The following is a 27,405-nucleotide window of genomic DNA, read 5'->3' on the forward strand; positions in this document are numbered from 1 at the left end:
CAGTGTGTTATGCTTGTTTCGGTTTTGTGAATGGTTTACCAGCGATCTTCTCCACATAGAGCTAGCTTATCTGTTTTTTTTTTTTGTTTGTTTGTTTGTTTGTTTTTTTCCTTCTTTTGCTTCATAGTAAGCAGTAGATAGGTATTGTAGAAGAGGAACTGGAACTGTCAGAACTGAGGACAGGATCATCACAGGACTTATAAAACAAGGGTGATCAAACTGAACATTAATGTGTCCATTGCCAAACAGGCAAAACAGTCATGGAAGAAAAGGTACATGTTCTCTCTTATCTTCCTCCATTTTCTATCCACGATAACCATACTAGAAATTCATTCACACTTTGTGTCAAGGTACAAAAATACCGTATGACTGAACTTGGTAAGTGAACACTCAGTATTCTACAAATTCAAGGTATTTCTTACCATAAACGATGACTGTTGTGTTAACTGATTTGATTGAGGGCCCACTCTTCACGTGGCAGGCATACTGGCCTTTATCAATATCACGCACTCTGTCAACAACTAGAATACTGTAAAAAATATTGGCTTCTGTATTCTTCCGGTCAATGCGCTGTGTTATGGACCCTCTCTTCTTTGTCTATAAAAGAAAAAATGAACAAGAAAGAGCTTAATCAAATGTTTATGAATGATTTTAATTTTACTGTTCTGCCACCAAACCTCCAAAAAATGTATCCAGATCCCTTTGCACAGGACAAACCTGATAAAAACTAATACTTCCAGACAGTCAAAAATAAAAATGAGAAGTAACTTTATCTGGCAATTCATTCCTATCTCCATTCAAGTTGCAGAAGCATCCAAACTAGTTCTTTCCAGAGGAAGGTCACCAATTCTGCATGACCTACCATTGAAACATGCCCAGCTCCCCATTGCTCCTTGTCCAGCATTGATCATAAAAGTCCTTGGACTGCCAGCACATGAAGGGCACATGAAGGGCAGCAGATAATTCGGTGCCTTGGTTCTGAGTCCATAGGCAGCAGATGTATAGACGATGAGGGCATTAACATCAAAAGGGGAGAATTCTGGAAAGGCTATAGACGGAAAAGTGACTAGATTTGGCAAAGGAGTAGCAGGGTGGAACTGAAGATAATGTGAGCCTGAGGAGTTATTTCCTGCAACTCCCCCTCAGCCTTTGGCCTCAAAGTTTATTTAACCCAGGACATTGTTGTTGTCTTACAAACACTGAGCACCCTTCAGTTACCGTCCAAATAAAACCCAAGCAGAATTTCACAAGTTTGGTGCTTAGCTAGGGCTTGGTAATGTAACAGTGACCAAATGTAAGATATTTGGGGCGTTTCTTGTTGCTAGGTTGTTTACTTCTGCAATGAAAAAATGCCAAGGAAAATGGCTACAGTATGCAAAAAACAATTGCATTAATCTTCCTTATATAATGTAATCATAATTTCAGTTTGTGATTAGACACAATGAGTGACATAATAAATGATCTTGACTTGAATCACCAGCATAAATCAAACTGACATGAAAGGAATGGGAGTTGTAAACCTTAAGCTAATGTCAAATTTCTTATCAGCTTTACACGGGCTCCCTGGCAGTTATTTTGTAAGTGACAAATATTTATGAGGATGCTCCCAATGTTGGGGGAGGAGAAGCACATTCAAGATCATTCCTGTAGTTGTCAAAACAAGCGGATTGTTCATGTGACACTTAACAAATGAGATTTTGGCTAGCTAAATCAAAATATCTTTTCTAAACATGCTTGAGTCGGGTGCCTGACTGTCTGCCAGTCTTTTAAATGAATGTGTTAAGAAAGAAAACCTCGATGAAAACTTTTTTGTCACGAGAGAGCCCCTGCCTGGGACAGGGTGATAAATTTCTATCATTTCCCCAGGTCAAAAAGAAGCTCCCAGGGATGAAACGTTTCTAGTGCTCGCTTGTGGTTATGCAATATAGCAGAGTGCATTGTGTAAACTTGTTTACCTATTCAATTAAGCACCATAAGAAAAAACAAAACAACAACAACAAAAAAACAACCACACTTAAAAGCCGTGTCAGCAAGGTTCACAATGATGAAATGAGAAACATAACAAACATTTTGAGGAAGAATTCCTCCCAGGATGCTAGATGTAATACGATCTATGGGAACCCTCACCCGATTTCCTCCTTTCATTCCCAGCACTCACCTGTCCGGGGTAAGTCCACGTCATCTGCACACGGGTGTTCCAGGCTGCCGTGACAGTGCAGTTCATTGCCAGGCTGTCACCCTTCAGCAACTTGACGAGGCGAGGGGTGCTCAACTGAACATCAAAAATTGTATTGGCTGCATGTCATAAAGAGAAGGAAAAGTGAGTAACATCACCAGGGCAGACGGCTTTCCAAAAGACAGGGGGTGTAGAAGGCTACTTACTTTCTCGGTGCGTTAGGTACTTCGTGCTATACTTATGCCCAGCAATGGTTGTCTCACAGCTCAGGAGCCCTATGAATCTGTAGGTTGCCTTGGGTATTCTGAAGCCTTTCGTGCTGTCCCAGATGATCGTCTTGCCATCAGGAATTAGGGCTTCTCCAGGAATCTGGAAGTGGCAAACACACATCATAAAAACAACTTATCCTCATGCCACACTCTAATCAAAACAGCCTCATAAAAACAAGTGGGAAAAGAAAAAAAAAAAAAAAAAACTTGAAAAAATGCCAATCAAAATAGAAAGGATGACATTTAATTGTGCAGATTTTTCAAGTCACGTTTTCATCACAAAATAGAGGAAAAACCTGGGTGAAGAATGTGAATGTTTTATTTGTTTCCAAGATTTCATTATTTATAACAGGATGTAATTTATGACACAATAGATTGACACTATCATTAGCCTCAGTGCTTGGGCTGCTATTCTGTTGGATTCCAGTTGGCAGCTAAAGTGCTCGTTTTGGAGAACCTTTGCAATTAAGTGTCCCGGTGTTACCACAGAGATACAAATACACATTTTTCAATGGAGGTGACAAATGGACTTGATATGCTGTCATTTGGTGGCTTTAACAAATTTCTGCCAGGATTCAATCTGATGCTTCTCATGTTTATTTTGTCTAAAGGACTAGACTTTAAAAAAAAAAAAAAAAAAAAAAAAGTGAAGCACATGGATGCTTATTCCAGAGCCGACAGATCACAGAGCACAGGTCTCTAAGTCATTACATACAACATAAAGCACAAATTTTAAATCCGCAAGGCTACCGTGGGCACTTTTATTGAGAACTACAGATCATACTGAATGAGGAAAGTCATATTGACTACAGATTTTGAAAGGATGCCTTGAAACAAAGTATGTCAAATTTCCAGAGGAAAAGAATTCATCACATTTAAAAAAAATAGCACTTCTAGGTCCCTCAGAAGTTGAGGACCCAATAAGTAATTAGTGTAAAACCATCAGATGTTTTATAAAATTATGACTTGAAATTAATTATTATTTTTTTTCAGACTAAAATTTTGCCAAGTGGGATCAAGTGTCCACTTTGTCAGCAGAACAAGTGATACTTTATGTTAGCATCCTTTGAGTTTTAAGCCCCATTTTATAAGATTAAAAAACAAACAAAAGAAAAAAAAAAAAAAAACAAAACAACAACAGAAAACAAAACAAAACAAAACAAAAACAAACAAAAAAAAAACCACTGAAATGGCAAAGCATGACAAAAGCACTGAGGCCCAGGAACACCTCTTTTATTTCACATCAATTCTCTGGTTGTTATGCAGCTTTATTGATGGAATAAATGCCACCATTTGGATGCCACACAGATCAACCATCATTACAAAGCCTGGCAGTGACTCTACTTTAATAAATCCCACTATTATTTTGAAAATAAGATAAATATTTTTAAGACACCATATAGCAGAGCTTGAGTGAATCAGTGCCCTAAGCAAAGAGCATTTCTATGCACCTCCATCCCTGGGTCCACCTAAATATCTTTCAGACTATCACCTCTCTCCATGCTCCCAGACCCATTGCATCCCTTTTATCTCCTCCTTCCCCTTTATTTGAGCAGAGGGCTGGTGTACTGGCCAGCCCTCTCTCTTCCTACAGCCAAAGCCACTGCAGGCAGCTGCCAGTGGCAGGGGGAGGCACAGCTGCCTGGCACTTTCCTGCATGGCTCAGCTTCTCTGAAGCACGGCACCCTCCATGCTGCCTACTCAGCGCACGCCACGAGCTGCCCTTGGGATCACCTCCTCTCATCTCACACCATTTCCTCCGACAGAAACGCATGGTGAATCAAATGGACAACAATTACAGCCAGCGTGAAAGTGCTGCAGTAGAATTCCTCATCTTTACAACAGCTGATAAGATTTTATAATAAGCATGCAAAGCACAAGCAAAGCCCACTATGTTATAGTGTGTTGGCTACCATTCAACGATGTCTTGGACTCTAAGAGCTTTGTTGCCATTCCTGTGTCTAAACAAAAAAAAAAAATATCCAAGCTTTGGCTTAACTAGTTCATAGTTATGCTTTCAAGAGCTTCAGCTGTATTTATCCTCTGCTGCTTTGTTAGAAACCAAACTGCTTCACAGCATACTCCTCTATAGGTTTTCATATAAACCAGGAAAAAAGAGTTGAGTCAGAACCTCAGAGCCTAAACTGATGTTACCCAGGGAATAAATTAACTCCACATTAATAAGTTAATTGATGGATTACTGAATTTGTATTAGTCTTGCTTCAGGAAAGTAAAAGTAGCCAGAATACCCAGAAAGTGTCTGGATCTTAGAAATAAAGTGCTTATAAATATGGTCTTGATTTGCAACATAGAAAGCTGTGAGTTGTGCAGCAGGCTCACCTGCCCTGGAGGCAGACCCTTACCTGCACAGTTTACTCTCCTTAATCCCAAAACCAGATAGAAGTACACTTGTGGCTATGAGAATAAAAAGTTGCCTATGTAAAAGTGCAAAGTGACACATTTCTGTTGCTGTAAGGAGAATTTTAGAAAACTGAAGTCCATAGACTAGCAAAAGACCCCTATGGCACAGCTGTTCTCTGGATAAGATACTAAAGATATCAAGATACTAAAACCAAGATATTGCCACAAGTCCATGTCAGGAGGTAGAAATGCCAGGATTTTGTCTCAGGGCAAAGGCTGGATGCTCACCCTCATGCCTATTCATAGCTCAACCCTTCCCCTTTATGTCTGCTTCTTACCCAGCTCTCCTCCATGCTGCTCTCTTCTGCCACCCCCCGGGTTTCATATGTCCTATTTCCTGCTCTTGCAGAAATATTTAGGGCTTTATTCTACCCGAAGCAGAGACACCAACTTGTAGGCCACCACCTAGTGATATGGCATCATCACTGTCATGATTATTGCATGGATGGTACAAGACAAGGATCCCAGAACCACACAGTAACTGAGGTTGAAAGAGACCTCTGGAGGTCACCTGGTCCACCCCAATGACAAGACAAGGACAAGTAGCTCAAGGCCTTGTCAAAGAACTTGGGCATTTGATCATCATAGGCAGAAGCAGAAAATCCATGAAGCAACTTCGTGCTGGAACAGCACCGTCTCCATTGAAGCAGCAGGGGATAAAATCAGCTGAAATAATAGGTTACAGATGGGTACCAGCAGATAGCGAGAGATGTTCAGAGAAGCAGTTCATTGTAATGGCTGCAGTAAACTGGAATTTACTGTCTACATACTTATCTGCATAAGCCAAGACACTGTACAGTCTTGACCTTTGTCTCTTTGAAACCTTCTTTGTTTCAAACTAGACTTCAGTTTCTCTTGGCACAGCCTGTGCCTCCTTCTTTGCTCAGCACTGGCCACTGAACCTTTTTGGTTCCAAGTGGTATTAACATAGTACTACCACAAGGTTTGGGGTATATATATATGGTCAAGAGTACATAGTCATGTTTTGGTTCCCCACATCTCCAAAGACAGATTGTATTAGAAAGAGCCAGATGAAAGTATAGCAAAAAACATACATTAGGCACTGGAATATTAGGCACTGGAACAGGCTTCCCAGAGAAGCTGTGGATGCCCCATCTCTGGAGGTGCTCAAGGCCAGGCTGGATGGGGCTTTGGGCAACCTGGCCTGGTGGGAGGTGCCCCTGCCCATGGCAGGGGGGTGGGACTGGGTGGGTTTTAAGGTCCCTTCCAACCCAAACCATCCTGTGATTCTGTGATTCTGTAATTAGTCTTGAACGCTTGCTTTTTTTTTTTTTTCTTCATGTTTCCCCTTCCACCAGTGTGGGAAGGAGGAATTGGCATTATTAAGAATCAGACTGCCCAAATATCTGGCTCTCAGCATCCTTGGGGTTCCTTTTTTATAAAGGGTGTTGCTGATTTTATGACAGAAATTCCAAAAGGGGAGTGAATAGAGGGATCAAATCATTGTACCAAAGGAAGACATTTTCTCTTTTTAGTAAGACAAGAGCAAAGGAAGAAGCAAGGGAAGTCCATTCCTTAGTTGCAACAAATTTTATCATATTTTAGGGATCTTGAATGAGGCTGCCAGAATCATATTGATAGGGATGATGGTTTCAAAGATTCTGGATATATTTCTATTAAATATAGCAAAATAATTAATTGATTTTACAGGTCATCATATGGTGAGGAATAGAAAGGGCCACCAGCTGTTGCAGATATAGATTGTAATAGGACCTGAAGGCTGGATTTAAAATAGGAATGAAAAGTTTCATTCTCTTTTCCTTCCTGACTTTTAAGACTTTTTAGATGTTGCATATGATTACCATGCTATACCATACAATTTGTAGAGATGTTCAGCCTGGAAGTTAGAACAGCACAGTATCTCAAAAGGGTCGAGCAATGTAAAGATGCAGTTTTAGTAATAAAACCATGTGTAATGTTGAAAACGAATAATAAAACTTTCCCATACTGGTCCACAACTGCTAAGAACTAGCGTTTCACAAGAACAAAATGCTGGAGGCAGTATTCATGTGACTTTACCAATGAGTTCTTTCAGAAGAGAGATATTACAAAATATATTCCATATTCTAATGGCTCTAATGCTCAGTCTTTCTTTCCAGCTCCAGGGGATTGCATTATGGGGACACTGACTTCTTCCTTTATTGCTAAATGGAAAACACAGAATAGCTTTTGCCAGCTCTACAGGAGCAGTATGCCTGCAGCTGGGAAATGCATTTAACACATCCCTTAATTACTATGAGAGCAAAAACTTGATGGAATCTTCATACATGGGTGTCACAGATGATAAATAAAGTAAGATATGATGTAATGCATTGTAGCTTACATACTTCAGGAAATTCTGGGATGAATTAGGGAACACATTTCTTTTTCCTGGAATGCAAAACATGTAAGCAACCAATCCTTTCTTTCAAGACTTGGCTCCACCTCCTCTTTCTCCTTCCCAGACTACTACATCTGGTTTTGATGGTGTGAAGATGTATCATACACTGCAACCCCAAGCTAAAAGCAAGCCGACAGTGAGAAAAGACAGTAGGTATGCCTCAATCTCCTCCAAATAAAGTTTGCTTTTATATTATTTCATAAGAGAGAATGCTGATGGGAATTTTCTCAGTTAGGAATTGAATATGTTGAGATTTCCGATGCAACACTACAATGTCCAGATAAGTTCTCGCTTTACATCCTGCACCTTATAGAAAGCCAAGCCTCATTTACTTTTGATTCTATAGCCACAGAATCTTGTGCATCATCCATGCACATCTCTGATACAGTTCTTGCTAGAAAATTGTGTGTGTGTTTGCGTATATAACTGCAGATACATTTCTTAGGTCAGATTACTTTCCTTTCTCTGTATTTAGCTTGCTTCCATGTGGTTTAGCAGCTGGAAACTGAGGTATAATCAGTATCAATTTTAGCAAAGCACAATGTTAACAAAGGCTGGGTAAAATTTTTAAACCTCCATGTCAAGTTCAAACACAGCACCAGATCTATGGCTGGTGTAAACCTCTGTAGTCAAAGTATGGTCAAAGACTTGTATTGATCTGGATAAGCATTGCAAAATGGTATTGTTTGGCAATTGCATGCTATTCTATAGAAATGAAAAAAAAAAAGAAAACAAAAAAGGAAAAAGAAGAGAAAAATCTCTTCCTTATATCAAGGCTGAATATTTATGTTACTATGCACAGATTTCTGTTTGTTTCTGTTAGAAACAAAACATCACTGGCACCTCTGCCTAATTTTTAAGCCAAACAAAGCAACTTTAAAAAAGAGGCACCTCTCTGTCTTGGCACAAGGTACTTTACTACATATATGAAGATCAGTTAGCTCTCCAAGTAACTCTCAAGCAACTTAGGAAAGAAATGAAAACATGAAAAATGTTCCCCAAACATGAAAAATATCTAGATTTTCTGTAACTGCTCACGCCATCTCAAACTCTGCACATGTTGCCCTACAAAGATAAGCCATCCCTTGTCTGTTAAGTACATTTGTATGTAAAAGTAGATAGCAAAGTTGCTGGAGTGGGAGGGGGGAGAGGAGGTGAATGGCAAAGTCTTGAAGAAATGCCTTGTGCAGCCTCAGCACATCTCCAGGCTATTCCAGAGGACAGGGAGAGAGGAAAGGGGAGGAAGGGCAGGGGAAGAAGTGGGAGGAAATCTCATCTCCTAACAAGAAATTCCCTCCTGGGTTTCAGAAACCTTTCTCTTGAGAAGTTAAACTTTAATAAAGATGAAACTTTAATGAAATGGTATATAAAGCTTAAGTTTCTTCAGAAAATTTCCATCCAGTGTAAGACATCAAGCTTCCAAGGTTGAAATATTTCTAAACACGCTGACACCTAGGAACCTCATTTAAAAACAACTAAATGGTTTAAATGTTCCAAAATCACCACAATAGTTGTAAATAAAACCAAGCAAAACCAAAAAAAGCAGAATCCATAGCAGCAATAACACCTTCAGAGTATTCTCAGATAGCAGTACCTTTTTTAAAGTGACAGCAATGTTTGGTGCTGTGACCCTGCATGGAATGATCATCTCTCTTCCCACAGTCATGTGTATTATTTTAGGTATATCACTGTTCATCTCTACAAATGGATTGCCTGTATCTGCAAGAAAAGAAAAAGAAAAGGTTAATTTCTGAAATTTTGCAGGAGTATATGGAAATTGTAATGATGCATACAGCTTAACTGATCAAGCCTATTTATAATGAAAGCTAGACATCGTCCTCAAATTATTCCTGTGTTTACTTTTATCTAAACAACTTCAGTAGAATACCAAAAGTAGGAGCTCAATACCTCCTTTAAAATCCAGGGCAGTTCAAGTACCTTTTTCTCATTACAGCATCATCTCTACTGCTGGTACGTCTGTTTTTATTTTCAGGGCATTTCAGGAGAAGTAGTTATGGGATGTGAGCTGAAATTCTCTTATCAGGAAACCCTTACACAAGACATGTTCCTGCTTTCAACAAGGAAATCGATGGGAAAAAAAATACATGTTGACTTCACTAGGAGGACTCTACTACGATTATTCAACCATATTTTCAACCACATTCTCTCAGAAAAGGGACTAGCAAGAGTTAACTATTCTTCTCCTTCCTACTATCACAATACCTATATGTCTCTTTTGTAAGTGACAAGGTAAATGAAAATGCCAGGAAAACATTCATTCTGTTCAACTCAATAACTAAAGCTTGGCAGAGTAATTTACCGTCCCTTGAACAATCTCTTTAACAAAGGGCATTGTCATAAATAGCTTGCGCTGGGAACAAGGAACATTGCTGCTGCTATTGTTTGAACCAGTTAACAAAGAGGGGCTCAAGCCACTGACTCTGACTCCAAATCTTCTTTGCAGGTGTTGAGATCTGGAGGTTTGGTTTGACTCACAGTTCAGATAGACTACCTCCAAATTCACATAAGGTCTGGCTTTTAACTCTTGAAAAAGTGGAACATTTAGATCTCAATTCCATGCTTATCTACAGCTCCAATGTTTTTTCAGGCAAATCCTATTATTTTCACTGAGTCAAAAATCTTACAAGTAACAATGGAAATCTTTCTTGGAAAAGAAAGAAGTAAAGCTAGCAAAAATTGACCCTTTACAAAACCTTAAATTGTAAAGTTTTGCTAAAGTTCTGGTCCCAGAATTCTGCACATTGACCTATGTTCACTCAAGTGGTTCTTTAAATACATTGCTTTTGTTTCTCCTTCAGAAGTATGATCTGCACTTCCCAGTGACATAAAACTGGTCTGCCCTTAAGATCTTCTTTTTTATTATATGCAAAAATATTTTTGTTTGAGACATAAAACAGGAAGAGAAGCAAATTCCACCTTGATTTATACTGGGGAGAATCATAAGGACAAATATCTTAAATATACAAAAATGTACTGAATTTTTTTCCCTAAGAGACTTAATGAATTTGTTATACAAATTTTCTGAAATGAAAGATTATCACAACGTTTTACTTAATAATAGGTTTTAAATGTCCACCAAGATCACAAAAGGAACTTATGAGTAATAGAGGATGCGCATGTAATAAAAAATACCCTAAGGACTTGTTAGGCTAACATTTCCTTTGCAATATGATTCAAGGAAAGACCAAGAATGAACCTGTTTGTAGCATGGTGAAAAGAACCTTTTTTGTTTTTCAGGGGCTGCAGCCGTGGAAGAGGTGACCTGCCCCTTAACATCACCAGACAAATGGATTTACAACTCCCTGAAGACTTGTTCGTCTTTGTCACAAAATTAAGAGCTCCTGCCCAAAACCAGCAAGCTTTGCAAAGTAGTTTCCTGTATCATAATCTCCAGATCATTACAAGTGCGAGGAAGAGCTGCTCTGGAGATTACCGGTGCTGTCTGCAGACAGAGTGTCACCACTGACTGATGCCAACATCGAGGCCACGGGGGCTGTGCAGCTCAGACCTTGCAGGATTCCTGTCCATCCAAAGGCAGGGACAGGAAACGAGCACAAAATACCACACTTAGGCTTTTTTTTTTTTTTTTTTTTCCTTCTTCTTCAATGGAAATTAACATTTGCGCCTGGAGAAGTCAATGAAGCGCTGCATTAAAAGTCGACAAAATGCCCCAGCTTCTCTTGGTAGGCTTCAAATCTCAGCGACAGCCTTCCTTGCTATGTTCCCTGCTGTGGCATGCCAAGGCATCAGGACACCAAGGGCTGACTCTGTGCCCCCAAGATTCGCGTGCAGAGCTCCCATTGACATCACCGGGGACTTCCGCCACGGACCGGAGGGCAATCAATGGCCCCAAGTGCTCCAAATGTCTTCCTGCTTTTGATTAAAAGGAATACGCATCATGTTTCCTAGCACAGTTTTGTTTTTATAATGAGTGTGGAGGCTTTTCCTGATTCCCTTTGATTTTATTCTCCTTCTGCCTTAATGGCTTTAAGGAGATATTTTCGGTGCTTTGAGACCAGGATCTGTGCAAGCTGAACCCAGAACAACACCAGGGTATGCCAATGAAGTGAAATCCTTCTGCCCCTCAAATAACAACACTGCTTGCTTCTTTTTTCTTCTTTCCCGCCCATCATAGCCACTGGCAGTGGCTGCTGCTATATTTCCTCCCAATTCCTTCCTGAGGGGAGGTAAATGCCAACCTTCCTTGACCAGCTGGCTGGGAGCACATCTTGGATGACCTAACCTCCCACCCCAGCAGTCTCCGAGCCAGCTTCAGACACATTTGCGTTCAGAAAGCTCTACCCATAAAAGGAACATGGTGCGTTGACCAGTCTTGAAGACCACATCCAAGTCACACATTCAGCGTCATTAGGATTGGGAATACAAGATCTAAGTGAGCTGAACTTCCTTTTTGAGGTTTTGTTTGTTTATTTGTTTTGCTTTAGAGTTGCTTGCAAAGGTAAGGAGGTGAAAGAGGGATTGCCAAAATGTTTGCATATGCCAAAGGTTGCTTTAAAAGTCACTTCAGAATATTTTTAAGTGTGCCTGGAATTAATGACTGTGTTCTGGTTTGACTGTGTTCCTTACAATATCTCTCACTTACAATCAACATGAAACCACAAAGAGCAGTCGAGAAATCAGAAAATCCGAAGGTCACTTGCTATATTGTTAAAGAACGTAAATAGCAGTTTTTTATTAAGCTGGTTGGCAGCCAGATACAAACTTGATAAGAGACTTAACACAAGCCATATTATGTCTGGTATCAGTAACCTGTCTAGGCTATTTATGGGTTTTGCACAAACAACTAAATTAGCCAACACTGAAATGTCAGATTCAGAAAAGATGGGGAGCCTTGTGCTTTTTTTCTTCATGCTTCAGCTACTGTTCTTGCCTTTTTTTTTTTTTTTTTAATAACTTGAGCTATGTAAGTCAGAGTACTTACACATCTGCAGGAAGAAACATATCTGCAGGGAAGTATGAGCTTCTTGAAATCTCTGCAAATTTGTCCTATAAAGCTCTTCCAAAATATCTATACTTACACCCAGCTCGTCATTAATTAATATATGTATATATATATATATATATATATATTTTTTTTTTTTCAGGCTAAAAGAGCCAAAACAGCCTTTTCCCCCCATGCACATGCACTAAAGTGCAGACATGAACTTTGCTAAACCTAATGGGCCAATTGCCAAATTCCCCTTCCCTTTCCAGGGATTCACCCTGACTAATTGCAGTTATGCTGGCTAAATTAATAGGCTTATTCAAAAATTACTCAAGGAGAGCTTTGCATACTGAGAGTGGATCTCACCTCACACATCTAAAACACATTCATCCTTCTCTGAGTTATGTGGCCAAACTATTAGTGTAGGCACTGGAGAGCAGTGGGTCTCTGGCATGAGATTCATCTGACCTGTTTTAGACTTCTCTTTGATGGTAAGACGAATCATGCCCTAGGAAAAGCACATATTCAACCTGCTCACATGTAGATGTCTATGTTCCTTAAGAAAAAAAAAAAAGTCCCATTTTGTATGCATGGAAGCACAACACCTTTATACAACAAGGGCTTTTCCACTCTTGCCTCTTCTTAGCCTGTGAAATAATAATACTCTTTGAATACAAATGATTTCTAAATCTTGAAGGAAAAGAAGAGCTATAAATTAATAATACAGAAGCCAGGGAAAAAAAATAAAAAGGAGCAGAATATTTTTTAACTGGAGCACATCCAGAGACAAAGCATTGCTAGCATAATTGTACAATGATTTCTAGGCAGGGTTTGTTTGTTTTCCTTTGAGGCTAGTTATACTATGCTATCATCGACGTAGGTCCACCACACGTTTAAAAAGTGGTTAAAGCTCTTAAGAAAAAATACTTTAACCAGGAAGTTCACAGTGCAGTAATTACTGTGTTCAGTAAGTTATCTCTAGAAAGGCTAACAGTCATTAGAAACACTTTTTTTGGCTGTATCCCTTCTTCAGGATGGGTCATCTTGGAAATGTATTTCCATTACAGTGGCAGCTATAAGGCTTGGTGAGGAAACAGGACCTCAGAGAGCTGAGTGTGCAGCCTTTGATGTTGCCAAAGCTTCCATGCATACTCTGCTCAACACAGTGAAGTGCGATGTGAAGTCCATGTACACACAATGACACTACTCAAAAGTACAGCAATTATAGGTGATTTACGTCAGCAACTCTTAGAGGGCTCTGTTTTTTAACAGGAACCTCATTAGACAATAAAAATGTGTCCACATACTTGATACAGCTGTAACATAGTTTAATTCCAACTAGTTTCCTTTTCATAATAGAAGTGCTATCATACCAATGACTTTGTGAGTGTAAGCCAAAAAAGCACTGCTCATAGGTTAAAACTGTGCTAAAAGCAAAGACAGAGATTTAAAAGGCACAAGAGAAAGAGTTTCCTAGGCTTTGTCAGGTTCATCTGTTGGTACATCACATCTGAAGAAGAAGAAAATCTCCTTTACCATTAGCTTTCAGCATATTTTGTCTTCCTACTGTTTTAATCAGATTTCTTTTGACTTTGAAGCTTCTTAGATCTTAGAGACCCTTTCAGGTAACTCTTTTAATGCCCTCCCTATTCTGCAACATAGTACCTTTGATGTTTCAGGAGTCAGTTTATTCAAGCTAGACATTAAATCCATGTCAGTTCTGGGGCTGAATACAGCTAGCTGTCAACAACTGGACCTCCCAAGGAGACGTCATACTTCTAGCACTTGCAGGATACAACTCCAGAGTTTGAAAATGCACTTGAATCCCTGGATGTTTTGGCATTTCAAAAGCTTACATTTTGAAACATTCAGTGATGCTAAAGCCCTTCATTTTGGACTGTCATTTTGGAGAAATGACATTTGGAGACATTTTCGTTTTGGAGAAAAAAAGGTACTTTTTCTCTCTGTTAAGTATAGAAAGAGAACAGACAACTGACTTAGCACAGAGGTCTGTTTTTAAACCAGAATGTTTTAAATGGTGCTCATTTGAAGTACCAGTAAATGCATCACTTTGTAACGAAAAGTGTGTGGTCAGAAGATATGCACCATGGGAGTGTGAGGAGAGACAAGGAGCAGAAGAACTGCACCTAAGCAATGGGCTAATACCTTACATCAAGTACAACTTCACTTGGAGAAAAATTCTCTGCTGCAGAAGAACTAAAACATTGTTCTTGTGTAATAGTAGCTGAAAGCTATCTTCATCACAGGAAATAGCAACATTTAAACTTGAATCAAAGTTTGTTTAAATTCCCAAAAAATCTAAGCTTGTTATATTAATGTAATTGAACTTATTGGCTTTTTTCTATTGTACCATGGGAACAGGTGATCAAAGGCAAAGGAAGAAAGAGATGAGAGTAGAGAATGAAGAGGACTGCACATTCTTGAAGAAAGAAAATGAATGAGCTCCAGCAACTGGAAAAGGGTGTCTTGGAGCTACCGGAACAAAGGCAGACAGAAAGAAAAGCCTTAGGACTGTCCCTGGGGAAGTCTGTGTAGGTTTCAAAATACCCTGCTGATAATCTGGTGTTTCTTAAATGTCTTTATTCCATAATGATCTCTCTCCAAGCAGAAAATTCCCCATGTCTTACTCCAATGTATGCAGTCACTATTCATTACAAATCTGTCCATTTAACTTCCAGGCTGCAATTGTGTAACAAAACAGTTCTGGGTCTGCGACAGTGGAGAAATTGGCAAAGAGGCATATGCTTCATCTCAGATTTTTCCCATGGCTCATGGTGGAAGTCAGGACATCAGTTTTCTTACAGCAAAGTCCAAGGCTCTTGAGAGAATTCATTTCCCTTGCTTGATGTCTCAATTCCTGAGCTGTGTGTGGTCAAGAGTTGCTGCAGCACACTCTGCACACTCACTCCCCTGTGCAACTCAGTAGTGACCTCTCCAGCTGAAAGAAGGGTGGTGTCAGGACTAGCTCCTGAAAGAAAAGTCACCAGCCTGAAAGTTCTTGATCACCCAAACTCCATACTTCAGCTTTAAGTCATCCATAGGACCTTGGGATTTGCAGGCCCCTTCTCATCATCTTGCATCTTATTTTTGTCTGTAGAAGCTCACCTTCTAAATGCATGCTGTTATTTCTAAACCAAAGGACTTACTGGGTTTATTATTTCTTTATTTATTTAATTAATTTTATCCAGTTCATTTCCAGTATCACTCTAATTACGGAAACGAATATCATTTTTGAAACAATAAGTGATGACTTCCTGTACAAACAATATCAACTTTCCTGATTTGGATTCTGTGTTTGTAAATAGCAACTATTTGTTCTCATCTGCAGCATACTAAGACATGGGAAACAGGCACCTTGGTGATCCACATGGAGCTAATATGGGAAATGGACTGACACAACGTCCTGCCACAGGAAACAATACATAACTAGGAGGGACTCAAATTTTACAAATGTTTATTTCCTAAGCACCCAACAAATCCCTTTAAGATAAAACTAAACTCAAGAAAGTTAGTCTTGACAGAGCATTTTCTTATCCCCTTTTCACCCTGCTCAAACCTGGTAATCAAGTTTCCTGTGTTCACAGAAACATTGATCTATATTAAGAGATTGCTTATGTATTTTCTTTCTGATGTTAGTGCTACACAGATCAGAAAGGATGAGTTTCAGTATTCTGAATCTTGTTTCTTTCCAATCTACTCCACATTTCTTCCTGAAGTTGTAAAGTTTTGAAGGACCAATACACTTTTCTTCATCTTGGGACAGAGTGACAATTTGAACTGTCATTACATGAGCAGCTACATCACAGCCTCCCTTGTCATCATAAATAGTCTAACATAAGACTAGATTGCCAAATTTGTATGTGTACCTAGTAAGACACAATCAACATTAAGTGTTAAGAAATTGGCTTTCAATAAAAATGATTGTCAAATTGTGAAAATTAAGATTCTGAAGATGTCTAAGCTTGATACGGGATTATCCCTTTTTGGCAAGTAAGGTAGGATGAAAAACACAGTCTAAGCCTATTTCAACACCAACACTTATTACATTTAGTAACTGTCCTCAAAAAATCAACATAACTAAGGCAGTCAGGCACCTTACCTTATCTTTAACTGATTTGGGGGAAGGTAGGGGTTGACCAAAAACTGTTCTATAATGACTTGTTTCTCTTCTGACGCGTGAATTGGTCAGATCAGCCGATTCACATATATCTGATTAAGGCTATCTTTCAGGTGCAAAGAAGCCACACACAGCTCAGGAAGCAGTGAATAGTTAGGAGGACCAGTTGTGTCTTCCATTTGTAATAATTTGGGATCCAGAAAAATTAACACTTCAAACAGAAAGGAGACCAAGGGAACATGAAGGAATCTCATATGGTATATCCTAAAGTAGGTTTAGCAAAGAGGTCAAGGTCACTATCATCCTTGCTCTTCTCATGTGGTGAACAGAGAGGACTGTGGGTAGATCTCAGCTAAAGATGTGGTCCAAGATGATAGTTTCAAGAATGTCCCAGGATGGGAAACTCAAAAAAAAGTCATCCAAGCACATTGTATTTTTTCCTAGGCAGTGGTAAATGTTGATTGCTAAATTAATAACCTTCTACTTTCCTCACATTTCCTTGGATGCACCTGTAGTTGGATATCCAGAGGATTACAGGTAAATAATTGGGTGAGGAAAATACTCTGTGGCATATTCCAGGTGAAGCAAAGCTGGATGAACAGCATAAATTGTTCAGTAATTCTCAGTAAGGCAACACAAATTATGGGGAGAGCCATCTTATTTTCTGTCACCGCAGTGAAAGATCCACTTCATTCTGTTTTTCCATAGCACCAGTCTCACACTTTGTGTCACAGAATGAAAACAAAGGCTAATTCACTCTGATGAGAACTCGTTAGAAGCACCAGACACATCATTTGGAAAAGTTCCAGTTGCACATTCTCTCTAACCCAGGCTTCAAAAATCTGTGAATCCTGATACCTCACAGTAACCTATTAACTTTCTGCTGTAAAAATCAAGAAAAGCTATAATACAAAATTGAATGAAAAACCTAAAAGGTTTATAATTTCTTCCTTTATTATTGTTTCTATTGAGCTGTTTTGAGAAGAATCTGATTGATATCCTGGAAGAAAACAGGATCAGAAAGTAATTTCTGTTATAGCCTAACTGACCTAATTCCAGCATTTCCCATATATTGCACAATACTTGTTTGCTGAACACTATTTTGTATTTGGTTTGAATCCAATTATTCTAGATTTTTACAATTGGTGTAACATGAACTGCAGAGTACTTTTATGAATGTGACTTGTATGCAAATATTAATTTTCTACAGCACAAGAAAATTCAGTGATGTAGCAAGACAACTTTGGTGTCCGTCAGCTGTCTAGAAATGTGCAGTCTTACATGGACAGGTTAAAGTGGACATTGCACCAGAAAAATGGGTTTCATCAGCCATCACTGGATTAAGTTATGATTTCTATAATACTTATTTCATAAACTCACTTCTAGTCTACTTCCATGTGGAGTTTGAGTTACTCCAGGGGACTGGTTGGTCTTTTTTTTTTTTTTTTTTTTTTTTTTTTTTTTTGTAACAGAGAAAACAGTAGCATTTGCATCTGGAAACTCTGAGAAAGCAGGTTTTATGCATAAATTGGCAAATTATCACGACATTTTCCAAGGATGAAAATATCATTCAAAACCCTGTATCTAACCACGGCTGATGTTCATTTTTATCCGTTTTGCTGTACTGAAATTAAAGTACCAAGAAGTGTTAAAAAACACAATCTTACCATTAATAAATACGTAGACTGTAGATTCCTTCTTCTTTTTCGCTGCACTCGTTGGGTATTTGCAGCTATAGTTTCCAGTGTCACTTGCTTGAGTTCTGCTCAAGGTCAGGCTGCTGCAGGACAGCTTCCCATTCCTTCCACAGGCATACTTAATTACTTTCAGCCTTTTGCTGTCCTTACTTAGAGTTTCAGGCAAAGACCATGAATGAACCATTTCCCCCCTGCAAATACAGATAAGGAAGCAGAAACAATTATGTTGGGCTGCAATTATATAGCTCCAGTTCCCAAGCTTTCTTTTTTATTATATCAGGCTATTTCTGGGGCTCTCTTTTATCTTGTTTTCCAAAAACAACAACAGAAACAACAAAGAACTATTAAACAATTGCCATTGAAGTTCACTCCCCACCTTTCCCCACAACATAAGGTTTCATTTTTTTCTAATTTCAGTTACAAAAAAAAAAAAAAAAAAGAGAGAGAAAAAAAAAAAAAAAAGTATCAGGTGTATGAATTCCCAGCCAAATTATCAGAAGCCAGCTCAGCTGGTTACCTGCATGTGAGATTTAAAGTCTGGCCTGCTTGAACAACATGCTGTGTGCCATTTATGCTCAGCTCAGGAACTTTTAATTTTGATCCTGAACTAGATCCTAGAAAAACAAAGAAGAAAGTCGTTAACAATGACGAATCATCCAGCTCCCAATCCGCACACATTTATGATGTTCTAATGGAAGAAGAAAGCAAAGCAAAGGCGTTTCCCCCCCCCCCCCCCACCACCACCACACATACACCTTTCCTCTAGGCAAAATCCTGCTGTCCTGACTCAGGACTCAGGAAAGAAAGAAGAAATGAAAGCTATGCAGGTTTTGGTCAACAACATTACTCTCAAGTTGTTCGCTGAGTGTACCGTGAAGCTCAGAACCTTGTGGCTGCACGCCTAGCCAGGGAAGTGTGTCTGCAGCACCGCTGCTGCATTTCCTTAGGAAGCACCACCATGGCAGCCGATTGAATTGGAAGGGCAAAAGTCAGACACAATCACAGCAAGAGCCACATATTGACCTCTGAGATACAGAACTCTCACTCAGAAAACTCACTGAAAAACTGGAACTGCTTTGGAAGAAGTCAGAGGATTCATGACTTTCCCTTCCTGACTGAAGCACTGTTAGCTACAGTCCCTCACTAGCTTCAGGCTTCCCTATGGTAAAGTGGTGTCAAAAGGCAATTGGACAGCTCTGCAGTAAATTTTAAGTAAAAGTTCAAGGCACCCTCCAGACCAGACCCATTGCTTATTGAGGCCAACAAGGCCCCAGTTATGGCCAGATCATTCTGGTGTGATGGATGACACCCTGGGCACCCAGGAGTCAGTATAATGCGGGGTGACTTAGGACATTTAAAACATCAGGGCAGGTTTCTCACAATGATGTGAATGCATTTTTTAGGATGTCTACGAAAAAGCATCACGCTCAGAAGACTGGAGGACCACAGGACCTTTCCATGCATTAAGCCAGCAAGTGCTAGAAAAGCATAACGTTTTATCTTTGCACCATTACGGGCTACGGCCAGAAAAGGTTTTGGGTCAAGCAGACAGAAAGGCATGCCTTAGAACAGAAACAGTCCTTGATCCCACTGCCCTCACACCAACAGCAAAGTGTTCCAGAAGCGAGGAACATAACAAGCAAATATTTTGAAACATCGAAAACCAGCTTAAGTCTAAAACTGCACCCCAAATGCAATTTGTGAAGATTTGAGTATTGTGAGAGAAGATCAGGGAGTGCCCCAGATCACTTTACTCCAAGAGAAAATATTTCATTGTCAACATATGAGAGAAGCAGCATCGTGTAAACAAGGGTACTGCAGATTTTCCCCTAGAACGCAGTCAAGCACAGTTTGAGCTTAGCTATTTTAAGCACTTCTAAGAGATCCCTACCACAGCTGAATATGAACAGCTGTATGTACCAAACACAGTAGAAATCACTAATCCTGTGTGGCTGCTATGAATCACCTCTGGAAAGTCCTCTCTCTTTCATTGACCGTAGAAGAAACTTTGAGACACCACCTCTGGCTGAGGTGAGCAACTAAATTTTGAGTGTATAAACTTTCCCAAGTCAATTAGTTACTCCAAATTCAGCAGCTTTCACCCAGCAGTATATGCATTTAAGGACGTATCTGAAGATACATCTACTGCTGAATGTCAAAACTTTGTTCTGAGATGTGAGCTTGTTCAGTCCAAGAAAGGCCTAGAAGCCAAGTCTACATTTTTGTAGAAAGATGCTAAAACTATGAAGACTTGGTACAAAAGGTAAGGAAGCACGGCCCTCATCTGCTCTTACTTAACTTTTTTGGAAGCATCAGCTGTGCTCCATTTGTCAGTAAGTATTTCCTACTGTGTCTGTGGCTGTCATGCTGCTCCTCTATGTACTAACATCCATGCTTGTACAATAGAAGATTTAAAGCGTACACTTAAACATAGGCATAAACTAAGTTATAGCTCACTTGAACAGGCTTCAAGGAAGAGCAAAACAAGTTCTCAGAACAAAGTGATTCTTTGAACTTCACCACAAATATTGCCAGAAACTGAATGGTGATACTGTACAAATAGACAGACTTCCTCTGTGATTTGTCTAGACAATCATACTTTTAACTAGAAATTATATATTCTTCCCGCTGCTAACAGGGGAGAAAAAAGGACACAGCAAATCTTTGAAGAACAATTTGTTATGTGATATATCCCAAGCATATGTTTTTCTCACCTACCATTTGAGGATCTCAGCTCTGAAGTGTTGGGTCTCCCAAACAGCGCATTGTGCTTTTATGGGATGGCCTCTTGTAGATGCATACGGTCTATGAGCCTATTGAATTTCAGTTCTGTAATAATGTCCCTAAAGGTAAATACTGGGAACTTGAGATAAGACATTACAAGAGCTCAGACAGCTTCGGGCTCTTTGGTTGACAGGATTTGTCAGTGCCCTCCAACTAAGCTACCCAACATGAAACTAGCACATTCCTTCATTTTCTTTATACTTCTCTTGTCATCCTAGCATCAGAAGCTAAACTCTGAGCTGAGTGCTCGGTTTTGCTCAGCACCACCAGCAGCACCCTGCCCAGGAGAAAGCCAGCCAGGCACCAGCATGACCATGCCTGACCCATGCAAGGAGCAGAAAACCAGCCCTGGGAACGTGGGCTGCTGTTGTGTCCAAAGTCTGCCAAAGGTGAAGGGCAAGAAAACATTATAAAGGTTACAGACTTCTCTCTTAGTAACTCTACGTTGATATAAGATGTTCACATGAAAATCTCAAGATCTGTCTTAAATTAAGCATACTGAACAAGAGAGCCTGGTAGTGTGCATGTCAGAAGACCTGCCTTAGAATTATTAAAATTGAATGAAAAGGAAAAAAAAAAAAAAAAAAAAAAAGACCTTTTCACCCCTGTCCTGCAGGCAAAAAAGAAAGCCAGATATGCTGGATAAATATTGAAGCTTTTGCCCTTTTACACGTATTACGTGTATCTAAAAGACACCACAGTATTTGTAAATATTATGGGTGGGATTTTAAGGAGTGCTTAGTGTTTGTCTAACTTTGCTCCCATTGATATAAGCCGGAATTTCACCATGGATTTCGAGTACATTTTAGACACAACTCCGGTATTTAATCATAATATTCAAGACCTCGCATCAGTGTTTTTGGCATGACATATCAGATTTGTTATACGTTCATTAATTTAGCTTTCCACTGACAAAAATCTGAAGTAAAAGATCTTATTTCTGGCCAATATTGGTGCTTTTGCAAGTATGCTAGACAGTATTTTTACCAGCAAAGATGCGAAGTCTGAAGTAAAATAGCTTTATTTGACATCCTATCTATTCATGGGTCATTAGCTTCCTTACATTTTTAAATGCTACAAAACCGATGCAGAGTACAAATGTGATGGAGTTTGACATGTTTACCGGAAAAGAAAAAGAAAGGAAAATAGCAAGGAAATTCCTACTGTCAATATTTAGAAGTGGGTTATACCTTCTCTGAACCTTCTCCAGGCATTTTACTTGATACTGTCGTTTCCGAAGGGTCATGGCTCAACAGGACATGTTCACTTATCATTATGCCTGTCACTAGGCGACCATCAGCAACCTACCCTCACACTGACCTACATTGGGGGGTGCAACTTCTTTTCGTGTGACAGCAAGAGAACTAATTAATCCTGATAACTGAGGAATCTCCTCCCATAGGGAAAAGCGTGATTTTTTTTGCGTATTCTATTTGTTTTGGAAGGCTTATTAGATACATGTGAAAGTCAGACAATAGGGTTGCTTATTTAATGAGCAAAATCAATTTAGACTGCAGAAGTTATTCTATTTAAAATGAGTGAAGGACATTTTTTTTATTTTTTTTTTAAGAAAGCAGAAGGAATAACCTGTAATTTGCAAAGGAACAAAAGAACAAACTTTCTTTAATTATTTTCTGCCTTGCAATAAAAGGCGATGCTTTTGCTGAATTAAGTAAACAAATTTGAATTATTTGTTAACCAAAACTGCTGATTACAAGTAATTAAAAAGAAAATAAAATAAAAAGATAAAACAAATGAACCTGCATATATTTTCCCAGTATGATGTGTGAGTTCATTTCTGCAGATAAACAAGTAACCATGCATATTTGATGTACCTTCCACTAAACCTTGGTTTCTCTTAAAAGGATAGATCTGCTGAACTCAAAATCAGGCCCATGTTCTGAATTATTACCTCCGTTCTGATTTTTCTAGCTTCTACTTTTGAATTTCCTTTCAAAACCTTAAATTTCTGTCATCCTTGGCTAAGAAACGTAAGCCCAAAATCTAGCTCTATGTCTTAAAGAAAGATACTATAATAGAAGTTATTAGAAACTTCCTTGAGGTTAACACATTTGGTGGTCTTTAACTTCTTTTTCATAATTTGAGGCTAAGTGATTTTCCAGCCACTCCAGATATCCTGAACATGTTGACTAATCTTTTTTCACCTGCACCACGAGAGGTTAAGGAGAATGTTCAGTTTATCTTTGCAACTTCAGTGTATACAAGGAGTCTGACCTTCTGGGTTTAAAGTGCCATCTGTGGGCAATAAAGTTATCCATCAAGAAGTAATTGTTTTGGTCATTGTTGGGGTTGCACGTGTGTTGAAGCTTGTTAAACATAACTGATCCTTTGTAATTTTTACCAACAAATATAATTTCCTCCTTTCAAGCACATTCAGCAAAAATGTCTTTTGTATAGGACAGTCTCAAAGTAGAAAGGGAATGCACATGATTTCTTAATAGGGTCTTCACCTCTCTGTGCTCCTTAAAATGTGGGTCATTCAGTTCAAATGCAGCCCAGGACTTTACTCTTGCTTCTGAGCACTTCCTTGTGAGTCATCTCATTGAAGGGAATAGTGACACCCACACGTGTGCAACTAATAAGCAACCACAGGGTCTGGCCAAAATGGTTAGGAGCATGGTAGTCACCCAGAGAGTTGACCTTCATTGTGCCCCAGTGAAAACGAGCTGACCGATCTGAAGCACCTTAAGCAGAATACGGCCACCAGCTATCCTCATATGCAGAGAATAGGTTCACTCCATTTTGTAACATTAGAGATAGTGGTAGTTTTATTTATTTCAGGGTTCTTCATGAGATACTGTATTACCATCTCTTCTAAAGATACTTCAGTCCATTCTATGGTTAAATACAACTTTTTTTTTTTTTTTTTTCAGCATTATGCCATATCACTCTATTAAAAGAAAGAAAAAAAAAAAAAAAAAAGGGAGAAAAAGGAACTTGTGGTGAACTTTGAGGAGCTATTTAAAGTTGTAATTTACATCTGACCATAAGGAAAAGTATTGACCAACACTTCCTCCTAGTTTAATCAACATTGAAATTCCCATCAGCTTCAACAGTTGCATTTAGAAAGAAATAATTGCAAGAAAGTTTCCAGGAAGAATTCTATCAAAGTTTCAGTAGTGACTGGAAAAAAAAAAATATTTTCTTGCCCCAAAATGTGCAAGTCCAGCCTGCTCCTTCCACAGGATGAGAGAGAGAAGACATCGCCCTGGATAATGAAGCTTTCTACTTCTGTGACTGCTGGTAGCTGGGAAGAAGCTACTTGTCCCTCCCCATGGCAGCCATAGCCCCCACCTCGTCTGCATTGCCTGGGTCTGGCTCCTGCACACAGAGGTAGAAGCATGGTATCCACTGCATATACTGAGAAGTAGCCTCCAAGAAAGACCTATGGTGCCAAACCATGAGCCACCCTAAAGTTCACAGCAGCATCCCCATGTCTTTCAGGAGCCATCGAGGCCCCATTCTGAAGGAAGCCTCACAGCCCTTCATACACCTAATTTCACACCACGTCTCTGAAGCAAATCCAAATGCCACACCTACAGCTGGCAGAGAAGAAACCAGGACAGCTTATCTGCAAGGGAGCATGGAGGTATGCTTGTGACACAAGCTTCAAACAGAACTTTGCAGGCCATGGGGACTGGGAAGGGTTAAGAGACACAGGTCCATGGGCCATACGGTGGCTTTGTCCCTGTTTCCTGTTTGCTGTGTTGCAAAGAGAGGCTCAGCGTGTGCTGGCAAACAGAAACACGCTGTGGGCAGAAGAAATAGTTCAAGCTGTCTCACTTCTCAACAGATCCATCACTTGCACATGCCTTCGCTGTGACTGAAATGTGTTTTCAGTGCTTTCAAGATCAAGAAAGTTGTTAAAAGCTGTTTACTAACGAAATATGCACTGATTCATAAAAATCATCAATCTGTTGATTCATCCCTTTCAGGACCAGAAGGGACATTCTGATTATCCAGTCTGATGTTTTGCACAACACACACCCAGTGATTTCTGAATTGAATACTTCAGAGTGATGAATCTCAACTATAATTTAGGAATTTAAAGTACCACTTGGTTGTAACATCCAGACAAGAAAATGTATAGGTTAATGGATGAAAGAACTGGGATACTTTATGATACTGCATTGTAACAGAGTCTGAAAAGCATAAGGTTTATCACTGTAGACTTGTGCAGGCTAAAATGCCCTGACCCTGACTCCATACCCTGGAATTAAAAGAGACAGCAGGGCAAATGGACATGTTACTGACCAAGAAATGTCTTCACAGGTACAGAAAGTTGTGTGTGTCTAGTTTTTCAGACAGTGTCCTTCCCCGCTCAGTTCTGGATCTCAGAGCAAGTGATAAGAGTTTATTTACTGCATGTATACACTTACTGTGCACAAATGTGTAAACATGCTGATACAGGATTAGATGTTATAGAGGCAAAGCAAAACACTGGGTACCTAAAAATAGAGTGCGTACAATTCTGATAGCACTTTATCAGAGCATCTGAGCAGCAAACCCTACTGTGCCAGTGTTGCCAATAGCTGTAAATATAAACAAGCATATTCCCCCAATATTTGCCACTCATTTGCCAAATATTTTGCCAGTATCTTGCCTAAGTAAACGTGACAAAGGTGTTTGTTTCATTGGCTACATAAGGAGAAAGTCATTAACAAAGAAGTTAAACCAGCCATGGTCACAAACATTTTCCCCCACTGAGCATATGAAATTGGAAGTGGGGATCTGAATGAATAACCTAATGCCTCCAGTATAACCCCCAATGGGACCATTACTGGAAAACCAGCAGGTCATTGTGGAAGAGAAGCAGTTGCCACTCCACCAGAAATGATGCTGTGTGGTTGGCCACTGGAATTCACCCGGGAGGATGTTTTCACAACTCCACGCACAACTAAGCCTGTGCTGCACACAGGATCCTGCATGGCCCTATTCACAATAGGTGTGGTGGGCCACCAGGTCTGCCTGTCATGTGCGGACACGTGTCCGTGCTTGCTGCCCCTCTGCTCCAATTCCACCTTGAGAGGTCCCAGCATATAACTATCAGTTCAATGCTTTCATTTTGAGGAAAATTTACTCCATTAACTAGTGCTGTAGGAAAGTACTGATTCGGCATAAAGGCAAAGCGAGCATATTAAAAATACACACAGAAATCATTATAAATTCCTACATATAGGAATTAATGGGGTAAATTTTTTGACCAGATTCAACTTCTTTACCAACTTGATACTTCAGATTTGTTACAGATTCCCTGGCAAGACAAATTCAGCAATAAAATAGGATTGAACGGGAAGATTGATTCATATAGAAGTCTGAGCAGACGAACTGCCTGGCTGCCAGTAATCTGCTGGCTCAGCCAGCAGCACAGGCCTACCAAATCCATTTGGGACTGTACTGTTCATTAAGCTGTGCGCACAGGAATAAATTCAGAACTAAATTAAATAAAACTTAGAGCAAACTGCAGGATTTCCACTTTGCTCAAGGCTGCCAATTATTATTTCCGATGCTCCATCATTACAGTTGAACTGTCCTATAACACTCCAAGAAAAAATAAAATGAGACAGAGCTGAAACTGACTTTCCATCCACCCTACTTTAACCTATAAAGCAGAATTACAGAGCTCAAAACAAGAGAAAATAACTAATGCAGAGGCCATCCTCCATCTTTCTTCATTACAGAAGTCATCCCTCTTGCCACGGGCTGCCCTGAGGACCAGCCTGAGAGCTTTTGTGAAACAGGTCACTGCTCCATTTGGCCTTGGTGGGCTTTTGGACTTTAAACCAGGCAAGGTGAGGACAGCACTAATGAAGCAAATTGGACCATGTTTGGTTTTTCTGGCATGCAAAAATTGCGTCCTGATGAATGGGTTAAGAGGCTAAATCCATATTACATTTAAATGGGATCTAAAATACAAAGTTTATGGTAGGTACACATGCAGAAAGTTTCTGGTAAGCATGTATATGGCTCAATTTACATTGAGAAATTATAACCATTAGTACTTATAGATTAGGACAAAAGTGAATTACAGTGCTGCATAGAACAAAGAAAAGTAGGTTTCCACTCCAAACGCTACCATCATGAGAAAAGAAGAAAATTATCGATATTACATAGCATAATGCAATATAATTCCACCATGGTATATCCATTTGCCATAAACATAGGCAACACCTAAATTTTGCCACACTCTAACTTATTACCTTGACCCTGAGACCTATGGTCTCTTAGTAAGTCATAGTGTGTTTTAGAGATCACACTTCCAAAAAAAATTGTCTCTGGAGAATGTTATGAGGTAACTACTTTTCTTGCAAGGTTTGTTGAATCTCCCCTGAAGACTAGATGTTGGACACCACCAGAGACACAACGCGGAGCTACAGAGAGTCCTTGTCTGTTCTTGGATGGCAGCTCTCATGCCTCTGTTAACATTAGTCCGCAGTGACCCTGATGAGAGGTTTTTCCATGAAGGAACGACAATGGGAACAAAGGGAACAAATTCCTTCATCCCGTGGCAGAGAAGAATCCCACAGGAAGG

The 27,405-nt window shown here is 39.5% G+C and overlaps 1 protein-coding gene across 3 annotated transcripts in view; it reads right to left on the bottom strand.

The window, feature by feature from the left end:
• Positions 1 to 27,405, bottom strand: part of FLT1 (fms related receptor tyrosine kinase 1) — a 108,233-nt gene that overhangs the window by 75,186 nt on the left and 5,642 nt on the right. For all 3 annotated transcript variants that reach the window (XM_084529134.1, XM_084529132.1, XM_084529133.1), the window contains exons 2-7: positions 18,586 to 18,682; positions 18,039 to 18,259; positions 8,862 to 8,986; positions 2,383 to 2,545; positions 2,159 to 2,295; positions 423 to 597 (exon numbers count right to left, since the gene is read on the bottom strand). In XM_084529134.1, coding sequence (XP_084385260.1) covers positions 423 to 597; positions 2,159 to 2,295; positions 2,383 to 2,545; positions 8,862 to 8,986; positions 18,039 to 18,259; positions 18,586 to 18,682 — 918 coding nt within the window. The remainder of the gene's footprint in view (positions 1 to 422; positions 598 to 2,158; positions 2,296 to 2,382; positions 2,546 to 8,861; positions 8,987 to 18,038; positions 18,260 to 18,585; positions 18,683 to 27,405) is intronic.

Source organism: Aythya ferina (genome assembly GCF_964211825.1).
Source record: "Aythya ferina genome assembly, chromosome: 1".
NCBI classification, from domain to species: Eukaryota; Metazoa; Chordata; class Aves; order Anseriformes; family Anatidae; genus Aythya; species Aythya ferina.